Consider the following 12,654-nt stretch of genomic DNA (forward strand, 5'->3'; position numbering starts at 1 on the left):
ATCGCGAGGTCCCCGCCTCAATTCCCGGCCGGCGCCTGCAGGACTTGCGGTGGCGGGGCGGGGCGGGGCGGGGCGGGGCGGGGCCTCCACCAAGGCGGCGAGCAACGCGGCGCGGAGCAGCGCCCTCCCCTCCCCGGGGGGCCGTCCCGATCTGTTCCCGAAAAGAGACCGGCACGACGCAGGGGGTGGGGGAGGCGAGGGGGGCGAGGCGACAGCAAGACAGGTGGACCGCACACACCTGAGCGGCCAGGCCCGGCCAGGCCAGCAGACTGATTCCGAGAGTCGGAACCGGCCGGGCAGCGGCAGCCGGTGGGCCGGCGTCCCGGAGCCAGAGAGGCCCCCAGCGCCGCCTCCGCCGCCACGCACTGCATTGACGAGCGTGGGCGCGGAAAAAGAGGGGACGCGGAGTACACGCGATAAGACGCACGGGGCGTGAAATTTATCGGCTGGCGTTGCCGTCTCTCCTGCTTTGACACCAAGTGCGGCTCGGCGCGGCACGGCGCCATCAGGGGCCCCGCGGCCTCCCAGGGGGCCAGGCCGGCCGGGCCTTGGCCGGGCCCCAGCTGGGGATGCAGACAAGCGAGGGATGTATCGGCAAGGGCCCCGCAGCGGTGGTGCGACGCCAGTGCGGGGAGCGCGGCGACCCAAACAAGCATGCCTCGACTCGCCACACAGCGGATTTGCCAGAAGACCGGCGCAGGCGGCCGAAACTCTAGACGCGATTTGAGCTCCAGAGTCGCTGCACAGAACTCGAGAAACGAACGCGTGTGACCCCACCGATGGATTGCTCTCCGAACGAGGAATCCGTTGATGCGGTCACACGTACGGTTCGAGTCCCGTTTAGCGACTCTGGAGCTCAAAACGCGTCCGAGATTTTGACCGCCTCCGCTCCGCCGGTCGTCTGGCCCACTCTGTGCCGTTGCCCCCAACATCCCCCGCGAGTCGCACCGCACTGGGAGCGGCACGCGGTGCAAAAGCAAAGTCGGGGAGGAAATGAGGAAAAGGGTCTCGGGAAAAAGAAAGGGGAACTTGTTCGGGGCCAGGCTGGGCGCGGGGCGGGGGCGGCGTGAGGGGGGGGCTTCCGCGTGCCTTAATTGTTGCGGGTCGCGGCATCGGCTGCTCGCAGGGCCAGACAGGGCTGCAGGCAGGCGGGGTTGGGGCTACATAAACTTGCTTTCCGCTGGGACTGTACTGCTTGCTGCTCGGCCCGATCGCAGTGCAGCCGGGGCCTTCGAGGAGACCCTGGCGCGACACATCTGCGACCGTCTCACCCAGCGGGGCGGGGCGGGGCGGGGCGGGGCGGGGCGGGACTCCTTAGCTCGAATTAAGCTTCCTCGCTGGGGGGAAATTAAAAACAGTGCAAATAATTGAGAAAGATTGTGGAAGTTTGCGACATGGGGCGCGAGGCGCGGCGAGGCGGGGTGGGGTGGGGCGGGGAGGGGCGTCCCCTGCAAACAGGGAACAGGGGTCGCGTTTGTACCCCCAACTTGCGGACCCAACTTTGCCAGCGTCATTGGGCGAGTCCAACCAAACGTTGGTTTATAACGTTAGACGCTGCGTCCGCCAACCCATGGCGGACATTTTCGAAATTTTTGAGATAAAACGTACAAATGGCCACAAATGGCCAGAAGAAAGGTCTTTCTGAGGCGGGCCGAGGCCACAAAGAGGCAGGACTTGAGGCTGGACGCACACGCGGCGGGACCCGGCGCGGGTGGTTAAGATAAAATTACAAAGAAGCGAGAGAAAAAAAGGGGGTAAAAAAGGACACGAAAAAAAAAAAGTTTAGCGCGGTCACTGCGATGAAAATTAGTCGTCCTTCCGACGGACTCACTTAGCCAACTCCTCCCTTCCCTCCGCCTCGCCCTAGCCTCGCGCGGGCCGACGAGGCCGCGCGGTTTACATTCGCGGAAACTTGGGAATTAGGACTCGCCGGGCGGGGCGGGGCGGGAAAGGGGTGGAAGGGAGACCGCCACAAAAGATGCCGGAAAATTAGTTCGATTGTGGCCACAAAGGACAAGTAACAGCCTCCTGCCGCGCTGGGCGGGCCGGGCCGGGCCGAGGGTCGAGGGTCGAGGCGGCCGGCCCATCCAGTCAACCCTACCTAACGCCACCCCCTCCCCCATTTTTCCGAGGCCGGGTCCACTGCGATGCAGACGGCCGGCGGTCGGGGCCGAACGCGTCATTTCGCCGCACCCCAACTGAGTGACCATCTGACAGAACAACGTGTCTTCGTGGGGAATCCCGCGCTAGATACGCCGGTATGTGCGCACGCCACCCGACTTCCCTCGGCCGCGGTCTTCCAGGCGATGGCAATTACCTGCAGCCGTCGGCGGGGAAAGTTCCTCCGACGCACAGCGGGGCGCCCCGCCGGAACGACCGCGCTCTGTCTCTCTCGCACCCGAGGGGCGTCCCGCAGGTCCCGCAGGGGTGCGAGAGAGACAGAGCGACCATGTTCGGGAGCAGCAGTGCACGCTCGGCCAGCTTGCATGGCACTCTATCTTTCACCTCGCCGGCCTGGGCCCACACTGCAACAGGCGGCGCGGCCTCGACGCCCTTCTTTCGCGACATTACAATTAGTCCCGCAGCGCAACGGCGCGGCAAAGAGCGACGAGGGCGAGGCGGCGAGGCGCCGGCCTTCTAATTTGGAGGGCCCCGAAAAGGGTCGGCCGGAGGACGAAGGACGCAGGCAGGACGCAGCCAGGACGCCGTCGCACTCCCCGCCGGGGACCTAAATGAGCGGAAGGAGGCGGCAGCAGCCGTAGGCCGCCGGTGCACCGGCACGACACAGACGGACGGACAGACAGACAGACAGGCAGAGGGACAGACGGACGGACCAAGCAGGCCGCTGGGGCGCTGGCGCCATATTCCGGGCCATGCCCGGCATCCCATCAGAGTTGCCAATCTGCGCGCAAACATCCAAATTGGCAGCGTCCATCGCCGGAGTTAATCAACCTCAAATAACGAAGCCGAGTCGGGGGCCGCTCCCCTTCCACGTCCGCGGGGCTGGCGATGTTTGCGGGGGCCGCCCAACACGGTCTGCACGCAGAGCGAGAGAGCGACGCACAGCCGCTCGCTCGCGCGCTTTGACGGCGCGTGCATTCCGAAGGGAGCAGCAAGGCGGTGGGAAGCCGAAAAAACGCAAAACCCCAACAAAGATCAGAAGACTTGGAACCACTTGGCGTCTCTGGCATCACTGCATCTCTAAGTCGCTAGAGGGCCGGCCGTGCGCCCCACTCAGCGCCGAGCCGCCGTCCCTGAATAAGGCCTTCTGTTACTGCCAGATGATGATGGCGATGATTTCCACTAATACTGCCGGCAACGGGTTCAGCAATAAACCCCGACGAGCAATAAGCCCTCCGAGGCCGGGGCTGCCGGGGCGGGGCCTCGGCCGAACTTGAAATCGGAGCGGAGGCCTCGCGGAGGCACCCCCAGCCCCGCCAGCACTTGCAAGTTTGGGAATCCATATCAACGGACGCGTCGCGCTCGCCCCGGGCGGCCTGCCCTGCCCTGCCCTTCCCTGCCCTGCCCTGCCCTGCCCTGCCCTGCCCTGCCCTGCCCTGCCCTGCCCTGCCCTGCCCTGCCCTGCCCTGCCCTGCCCGCCCCAGGCAGGCTGCAATCGCACGGCATTGGCGACGAGGCGCAGCGAAGCGTGCGTCGCGAACTACGCGGGGCCGCCGGCAGACACCCCCAGTCCCATCCCATCGCCAGCGGGATAAAAAATGCAAACTTTCGAAAATCTTCAAAATAAGACCCCTCGAAAAAAAAATAAAAACACAGAAACAAAGGCGTCAAAGGTAAGTCCCTCCGGAGCGAAGAGGACTCGGGAAGCCGGCGCTGTCTACGAAAATTGGCACGTAATAACATCGGGCGAACGCCGAGGAGCTGGGGCACTGGAAGTAGGGCCCTGGCGAGCCCGAGCCCTGAGCGGCGGAGGCACGGCACAGGCACGGCAGGGGCCGCGGGATGCCCGGCAGACACTTCTAAATCATGTTTCAAGCAAGAGAGATAAGCCGCCGCGTCACTGCGAGGCGCGGCGAGGCCTGCTGCCCCGCCAAGGCAAAACAAACAGAGTCCTTATCGCGCCAAATCCCTCATTGTGCCTCGCTGCCAGTTATCATTTTCGGAACTCGGCGAGGAATTGAAATAAACACATTTGGACGGCGAGGGCGGAGTGGGGCGTAATCCTGGTCGTGCGCTTGTTAACATGGAGGCTGAACTTGGCAAACTTTGTTATCGCAGAGCGCGTCGCAGAGAGCGGCGCGGAGCCGAGGATCTTGCGAAGCTCCGCTGCACCACTGAGTTTCATCGGGCGGGGCGGGGCGGGGCGGGGCGGGGCGCCCTGCACGTCAAGGCCCTCCGCGACGCAGTCCCGTGCACCAATAAAACTGCCGACAGCAGCAAGGACTCGCCGCCAGGGCCCTTGAGAGGGTGGCCGGCCCGGCCAGCCCGAGCCCAGCCAGCGATACACCATTTCCTTTGGCCAAAAGTTCTCTCAAAGACGCTGTTCGCGGGGCTGGCGGCCCTGGGACCTCGACGGCGACCTCGACGGGGGCGCACAGTGGGCCAGAAGACCGGCCCACTGTGAGGCGGTGGGGTCGCGCGGCGACGCTCCCAGCCAGACCTAGCGGTCCCAGTGCAGGTACCGCGGGCCGCGGCCTTCAATTGCGATAAAGCCGGAATTAGCATTTTTATTGCTATTGGGCATATTCGCGTGGCGGGGCATGCATGCGCTGCAGCGCATAGAATGCAGATGACCCTTTTTTTTCGGCCGCGATGACACAGAAAAGGGGGCGGGGGAGAACGACATGCGTTGCGCGTCTATGTTTTCCACATTGCGCGCGCTAGTCGCGCCAGAGATGGGCCGTATCGTAAAGCGCGGCGCGCGAATCTTGCCCGCCGCCGCCTCGCCTGGTTACGACGCGGGGGGCGCCCCGCACGGGGCAACACTGCGCTGCCGGCGGGTGCCTTATTCTGGGCGCGGTCATCCAACGTCAGTTTTCAAACACCAAAGAACATGGAACCACAAAAACTAGACTAGACGCTTTTTTCCGCGTCTTCTTTCCTAGGGCTGAAGTTTTTACTTCCTCCTGGCTGGTCACACACACACACACACACACACACACACACACACACACACACACACACACACACACACACACACACACGCGCCAAGACGTCGAGCTAGTCGTGCATAAATACCCAATAACGACGCCACCGCCCCAAAGGTGGCTCTTCTGAATACGATTTGGCATCAAAGGCGCCCCACTGCGGCCGGGCGCGGCCAGACGCGCAGCCAGACGGGCGGGCAGACGGGCGGGCAGACGGGCGGGCAGGCAAGCAGACCGCTGCCTGCACCCTTCCGCTTACAAGGTAAAAACGGTCCGGTCGGGGACTATGGCCGCCGCCGTCAGCACTTTGCGAGCGGGGCGCACCGGACCGCCGTCACTCGAGCCGACTAACTGGAGGCTGAGCTGGGCTTCTAGGCGGGCTCCTACGCCGGGCTCGGCTCGGCAGCGCTGAGCGGCGCTGAGCCCTCTGTCGGACCGCCTGGACCGAGCGGGGCTGCTGGGGCTGCTGCTGGGGCTGCACGCGTACCAGCCACACACAATGGACAGGCCGGCCGTTAGACGCCTCGCTGTGGCTGGGCTCCACTCCGAGCGGAGACTCTCTCTGTCTCTGTCTGTCTGTCTGTCTGTCTGTCTCTCTCTCTCTTTCCCTCGCACTCATGCGGCGTCCCGTGTGGGGGGAAGCGAGACGGCCTGCAGGTGGCAGCTCTGGCCAGATATAGAACAAAGCTGGAGGCGAGGACGGTTTAAACATTGACGAATAGCCGGCCGGCGAGTGGCCGCCGCGCGCCGTCAGGCCGTCAGCGTCCTCTCTGGCGGCGTGCCAGCAGGTCATCAATGAGGCGGCGATATTGAGCAGCCGCAACAACAACAACAACAACAACACGACAGGCGGCCGGCTGCAGCAGCAGCCAACACCAGCCGACACCGTGCCGAGCTTCATTCGTCTTCGTCCCTGCTGATTGTTGTTCGGCTCGGTTCGGCCGGCAGCACGGCGTCCAGATGGCCGAAGGGCCGAAGCCGCAGGCAGGGCCGCGTCCGAAGTGGCGCCCGAAAGGCCGAAGCGAGGCGACGACGACGCGGCGCTCGGGAGGAATGAGAATGGATCGGCGGCATTACGTCTTATTTGCGCCGACAAAAAGGAGGACCAACTTTTCTCACCTGGTTTGCGCCTCTGTGTGTGCGCGCGCGCGCGTGTGTGTGTGTGTCTGAGAGAGCGGGGGGGAAGGGGCCCAACCATGGGTGTGAGTTTGCGGGAAAGCAGGAAAGAAAGAGAGAGAGACGTGATCATGCCCCGACCCGACAAGGCCGTCGTTTAGAGAGGGAAAAAGTTGGGGGTGCCACAAACAAGGGGAGAGTGAGAGGGAGAGAGAAGGAGAGCTGGGGGTGAAGAAAAATAAAGGATACCCGCCGCGGCTGCCTGACATTGGAACTTTTCCTTTGCGTGTAGGTCCCGCACGGCACGCATGTGACCACGTGACCGGCCCTCGGCCCCAAGGAGACTCCAGACAGTTGCACATCGGCAAACAGCCACCAGCAGCGCCCCCGCGTCCCGTTCCAGTTTTCCCCTTTTCTGGCACGCTCCACCTCAATCCCGGGCCGCTCAGGCTGCAACGTCGCCGCCTGCATCCGCCCGGCGCTCTCATCCGGCTCAAGCAGGCCGAGCAGGCCGTCGGCGTGTCGAGCAGGGCTCATCCTGGGCATGCACGTCATATCTCGGGGGCCGACTGGGGGCCGACTGGGGGCCGACCCGATGACCCACATCGCCGGGGCGAAATACGGGCAAGCAGGTGCGCCCGGCGGGCGGGCCAATCTCTGTGGACACATCGCGGCGCGGCGCGCATCACCGGGGCCGCCATGTAGGTCAGCACCCACTTGAGCGAGAGCGGGGCGCGCCGCGCTGCTTCAAGGCGACCCCAAAACCATTCTTTTTTTTGCGTTTTTTTTTTTTTGTGAGTCGCGGGTCGCTTCCAGCGGCGCTTAGCGCCATCTTGCTGCCTTTGCGGCGCCTTGGCGGCTTTGGCCCCGCACAGTGGGCCAGAAGACCGGTGGAGGCGGACAAAAATCTAGACGCGTTTTGAGCTCCAGAGCCACTAAATGGGACTCGAACCGAACGAGTGACGCCACCAATAGATTGCTCTCCGAACGAGGAATCCTTTGGTGGGGTCACACGTTCGTTTCGAGGCCCTGTTTACCGACCCTGGAGCTCAAAACGCAGCTAGAGTTTTGTCCGCCTCCACGGCCCACTGTGCGCTCTGCCCCGCTCTGCCAGGCCCGGCCGGGGCGCCGCGGGAGTGATTTGACGGCGCCGAAGCACCTCGCCAGCTGAGCAAAGTTTGGCCGCGTGAGTAATGGCCGCTTGTCCCGGCCGTCCCGGCTGCACTGCCCTGCACTGCCGCGTCTCGCTGACACCAACTAATGTTGGCCAGGGGGAGGGGGAGGGGGGGGGGGGCGTCACAGAGGGAGGGGGCGGGGCAGCGCGCGGCAGCGAGTGCCGCGGCGGACCCCCGCGACGAGAACAATACGCCCGCTGAAAGCAAATGCTAAATTACTCGCATCTTTCTTTCGCCGGCCTTTTGTTTCGGTTTCGAGATGGTTGCTTCCACCGCGGTCTCCGCTCCAGCCTGTCCGTCCGCACTGCTGCGGCAGTGAGCGCGCGCGTGTGTGTGCGTGTTCGTGTCCTGTGGCGGCCAGCGTGCTTTTTGTTGCACCCTGTCCCGCTTCTCCATTATTTAGGTCCATCCGCAGGGCGGCCAGGTCGGGCCAGGCCGGGCCGGGCGGCCACCACCGCCAGCTCGGCGCGCTTGACGTGCCCAGATTGGTGGCGACAAACGACCCGGCGCCTCGCCGAGGCCACGACGCCGTGGTCCCCGGCCATCTGGCCCACTGTGCGACGGGGCCGGCCGCTCGGATTCAGCCTCCAGGGGCGCGCGCGAGGCGGCGAAGAAAAAGCGGGGCGTGGGCGTCGTGCCGGTCACCTGTCCTAAGCCAGTGCCTCCGCCGCGGCCCTGGCTGGCCCTGGGGACGCGGCACGCCAGCCCGGCCGCCCCAAAGCAGGATGGACGAGGGTCCGGCCCGTCCGGCCGGCGAGGACCGCGGGGCGGGAAGGGACAAGGGGAGGGGGGCGCCATTGTCTACCCGATGCCTTTTATTTGGCAAGCCATACAGTCGCCACGCCCGATGCACCGCCGCCAGCGACAGCAGCGACAGCAGCCTCAGAGTCGTTTTCGTCGCTCTCTCCCTCTCGCACCTATGCGGCGCGCCCCATGAGTGCGAGAGAGACAGAGCGACGAGAACGAGTCCGCAGCCCGGACGGCCTTTCGGTCAATGAAACGGCAGCGCGCGGCGGAAAATAACGCCCTCCGAAAAAAAAGAGGATACAGACGGACGGGGAGGACAAAAACGAGGGGGCGGGGCCGGGCGGGGCAGCTGCGCGCTGAAAAGGATTCGACTCATTTTTCACTTCCGCCGAGTAGCCTCGCGCGCGTTCCTTTCTATGAATCCAGACGGCAACGGCATTGGCGGCGCACCTTACTCAACAGGCGCACGGCCCGCAGTGATTGAGCGGAGGAGGGGGGGGGGGGGGGGGAGGTACTGACACCAACGAGGACGCGTGGCTTTCTCGGCACTGCCTAACATGGCAAAAAAAATCCAATCTTTTTTCTTTGTTTAGTCCGACTTAATACTAGTCGACTCGACATTCCCCGTCGAGGTTCCCTCATCGCGGGAAGTCACTGCGAGTCCACGACGGCCACGGCAAGGCAGTGTGGCAGCCAGGTGGCTCGGCACAGCAGCCCTGCTGCTGCCATCCATATTCGGGCCGAACCGAAAACCGAAGATTGGCCTGCAGGGTGGGCCGCCCCGCCCCGCCCCGCCCCGCCCCGCCCCGCCCTGCCAACGCCCCTCGCCTTAAGGTCACTGTCGGGTCGGCCCGCCTCGCCCCGCCACGCCCCGCCCCAGGCAGTTCATTTGGATGTAACAGCTCCCCGAGCGAGGCCCCGAGGGGGGCTGCATGGCGGGCCGGCCTTGGGGCGGCCCCGGCCCGGCCTCGGGGCCAGATGGGGTACTCGGGCACAAACTTGGCGATGGGGCCCACGGCGGCCCTGGGCGGCCCCGGGCGGCCCTCGGTGGCGGACTCGGACTCGCGTTTGTCGTGGCCCATTACGGTCCTTGTACAGACCCCCTATATATGGGTCGCAGCGGGGTCGCTGACTAACTTGTATGCCCCCACCCCCTTCCCCCCTGCCGCCCGGCCCGGGGCCCGGCCCGCTATAAAGACGTTAGCGTGCTCGAGACGCATTCAGGCCGCGCGGCCTCAGCCCGCACCGCCAGGCCGCACCGCCAGGCCGCCAGGCCTCGGCCACGACGCGCACACGGCGCCGCGCACGCCACACGGCCGGGCCGGGCCCAAGTCACCGGACCAACCGACCGAGCTAAGCAAATTGCTACGAGGCCTCCCCGGGCTCCAACGGCGAGCCCCCCTCCGGCCCGCCGGCCGGTGTCGGCGGACAAGTGTACCCCCCGGCCCAGGGAACCCTCGGGTACATCTCGCCTAGGACCAAGGTACCCGGGGGTACACAACGCCTAGGCTCAATGTACCCCGGGTACCTCAGGTCTGGGGGGTACACTGAGCCTAGGCGAGTTGTACCCCGGGTACAAAAAGCCTAGGCGAGTTGTACCCGGGGTACAAAAAGCCTAGGTGAATTGTATCCTCCCTCATCCGAGGGGAGGATACAACTAGCCTAGGCGAATTGTACCCCGGGGTACAAAAAGCCTAGGCAAATTGTATCCTCCTTCATCCAAGGGGAGCCCGTTAGGTTTGGTTAGGAAAGGTTGTACGATTTCTTTTGAGAATCAGATCTGTCGCGAGTAGAGTAAGATCTGTCACGAGCCCGTTAGGTTTGGTTAGGATTGGTAGGACAATTCAGTTTTAGAAGTCTTCCGTCGGTTCAATTAAAAACCAACCATTGACGACGCATCACAATCCTGCCGGGGAAGAATATAAATCCCCTCGTCTTGTTGCATCCTCCCTCGGCGAGAGAGGATACAATTCGCCTAGGCTTTTTGTACCCCGGGGTACAATTCGCCTAGGCTAGTTGTATCCTCCCCTCGGATGAGGGAGGATACAATTCACCTAGGCTTTTTGTACCCCGGGTACAACTCGCCTAGGCTTTTTGTACCCGGGGTACAACTCGCCTAGGCTCAGTGTACCCCCCAGGCCTGAGGTACCCGGGGTACATTGAGCCTAGGCGTTGTGTACCCCCGGGTACCTTAGTCCTAGGCGAGTTGTACCCGAGGGTTCCCTGGGCCGGGGGGTACACTTCGCCGCTTACACCGGCACGGCAGCGTGGGTGTGACAGAGACGGACGAGCTTGTGTGCGCAGGTGTGGGCGTGCTCGTGTGAGAGACAGAGAGGGCGAGCGAGCGAGTGCGGACTGCGAGATTGTCTGTGTGTGCAGTGCGCCCGCAGAGTCGGGCATAGGCAACCCGCCGCACCGGCACGATCGCACCGTGCCTACACCGCGCGCTGCAGGCGGCGGCGCGGCCGACTGGGCCGCAAACATTTGAAGAGCCGGCCAGCCGAAAGTGAGGTGGAGAGGGGGGAGGGGGAGAGAGAGAGAGAGAGAGAGAGAGAGAGAGAGAGAGAGAGAGAGAGAGAGATGGGGCGTGCCGGTCTGATGGGCGGGACGGCCGTCTCGTGCAGCACCAGGACCAGGGCGTCCTCGTCGTCCTCGTCGTCCTCGTCGCGCGACGGTCCCCGCCAGTGCGGGCTGCAGCAGGGCGTGCAGGGCGTGCAGGGCGAGTCGCTGGCGCAGCGGCCGCACGGTTAGTTAGCCGCTTTGTGTTCGAACACCGCACGTGTGTGCATTTGCCAGATTGGCTGCAATGTAAATTCGGGCAAGTGCTGTCGCTGCTGTCGGTGCTGCGCCGCTGTGCCGTCGCATGCACAACCACCGTGTGCTCCCCTTTGAGCGCCTGCCACACAGGCCGGGCCGTGTCGTCTCTCTCGCGCGCACGGAGCTCTCCGCGGGGGCGAGAGAGAGAGAGACAGAGGGCTGCCCGTTCCAATCTGCGCGCACGCGGCGTGCCGGCCACTGAATAGTTTCGCTGCCGCCGCAGTGCAGTTTCCCGCCGAAGCGCGCCGAAGCGATGTCGGTGGCGTTTGTCGCTGACGGTGCGCCGAGTTGGCCAGCCGCGAGAGAGAGAGAGAGAGAGAGAGAGAGAGAGAGAGAGAGAGAGAGAGAGAGAGAGAGAGAGAGAGAGAGAGAGAGAGAGAGAGAGAGCGCGCAGAAAGGAGTGCTTTCACCTGTTCCGGCTCAAACGGCTCGGCGCCACCCACGCCGCGCACCGCACACAGATTTATCCCTCCAGAATGGCTTCTACCTCACCCTCCTTTTCCCGACGTTGCCCCTACAAGCAGCAAAAAAAAAATAATAATAAAAGAATAAAAAATATATATGGCTTATGGATACAGGGGAGGCAAGGCAGCCGCGACGGCTTGAGGTCACGTCCCGATTACCTTCCCTTGTGCGTGTGTGCGTGTGTGTTGGTGTGTGTCGGGGGGAAAAGAGGGGGGGGGGTAGTGCGTGCGCAGGACGCAGAGTGTGCGATCACAACGTATAGAGGGGAGGTACCGCTCCGATACAAGGTGACCCACTATTCATGCGAGGGCCGTACAAATCACTAGGTATTAATAATACGCACGACGCCCACTTTCGCGCACAGAGGGCGAGAGGGGATGGAGGGGAGGGGAGGGGAGGGGAAAGGGTGCGCGCCCTCCACTAAGCGTCGCCTCCACTCGGGCCATAAGCAACCGAACCCTCCTCCATCATGGCGCGGTTCCCTGCTGCAGAAGAGCGATTCCGCACCGACCGTGTTTCGTCGCTCCGTCTCTCTCGCACGCCGCCCCTGCGGCCACCCCGACGTGAGTGCGAGAGAGACGGAGCGACGAAAAGCCCCGTTCGGAGTGAGCGCGCCGAGAGGGTCGGGCTGGCGAGCCGCCGGCGCGCTGGTCTCGCCGTGCGTGTGTGTGTGTGCGCGCGCGTCCGTGTGACCCTGGCAGTGTACCAGTGCACCTGTAGCGGCGCGGGCGGGCGGGCGGATTAGGCGAGGCGGGCTGAGGGCGGCGGGGCGGAGGGCACGCCGCGCTGGCAGTGTGGCGGCAGTGTGGCAGCAGCGTAGCGAGCCCCCGACAGGAAATTGTGTTCGCGGCGCCTAAAACCCTGACAACGAGCAGACAACCGGCGGAGGCACCTCCACTTTCGCCTCCACCTGGGCCGGGCCGGGCCGGGCTGGGCTGGGCTGGGGGCGATGGGCTCAGCGCTCTAGCGAGGCGCGTCCGGCCGTCCGGCCGCCCCGGATGCACGCATGGGGAAAATGACGAGGTGGCCAGCCCGAGCAGCCAGGCACACCGCGGGCAGTGGGCCGGAAGGCCGCGGCGCCGGCGGCCGAAACGCTGGACGCGTTTTGAGCTCCAGAGTCGCTTGACAGGACTCGAACCGAACGTGTGACCTCACCAATGGGTTCCTCGTTCGGAGAGCTATCCATTGGTGGGGTCACACGTTCGGTTCGAGTCCTGGTTAGCGAC

At 64.4% G+C, this 12,654-nt stretch overlaps 1 protein-coding gene across 1 annotated transcript in view; it reads right to left on the reverse strand.

Annotated features, from left to right (window-relative positions):
* Positions 1–9,228, reverse strand: part of LOC117646260 — a 104,666-nt gene extending 95,438 nt beyond the window's left edge. Inside the window, exon 1 of the mRNA XM_034387096.1 lies at positions 9,146–9,228. Within this exon, the coding sequence (XP_034242987.1) occupies positions 9,146–9,228 (83 nt within the window). The remainder of the gene's footprint in view (positions 1–9,145) is intronic.
* Between the last annotated feature and the right edge of the window lie 3,426 nt (positions 9,229–12,654).

Source organism: Thrips palmi, unplaced genomic scaffold (assembly GCF_012932325.1).
Source record: "Thrips palmi isolate BJ-2018 unplaced genomic scaffold, TpBJ-2018v1 HiC_scaffold_19, whole genome shotgun sequence".
In the NCBI taxonomy this organism is placed as follows: Eukaryota; Metazoa; Arthropoda; class Insecta; order Thysanoptera; family Thripidae; genus Thrips; species Thrips palmi.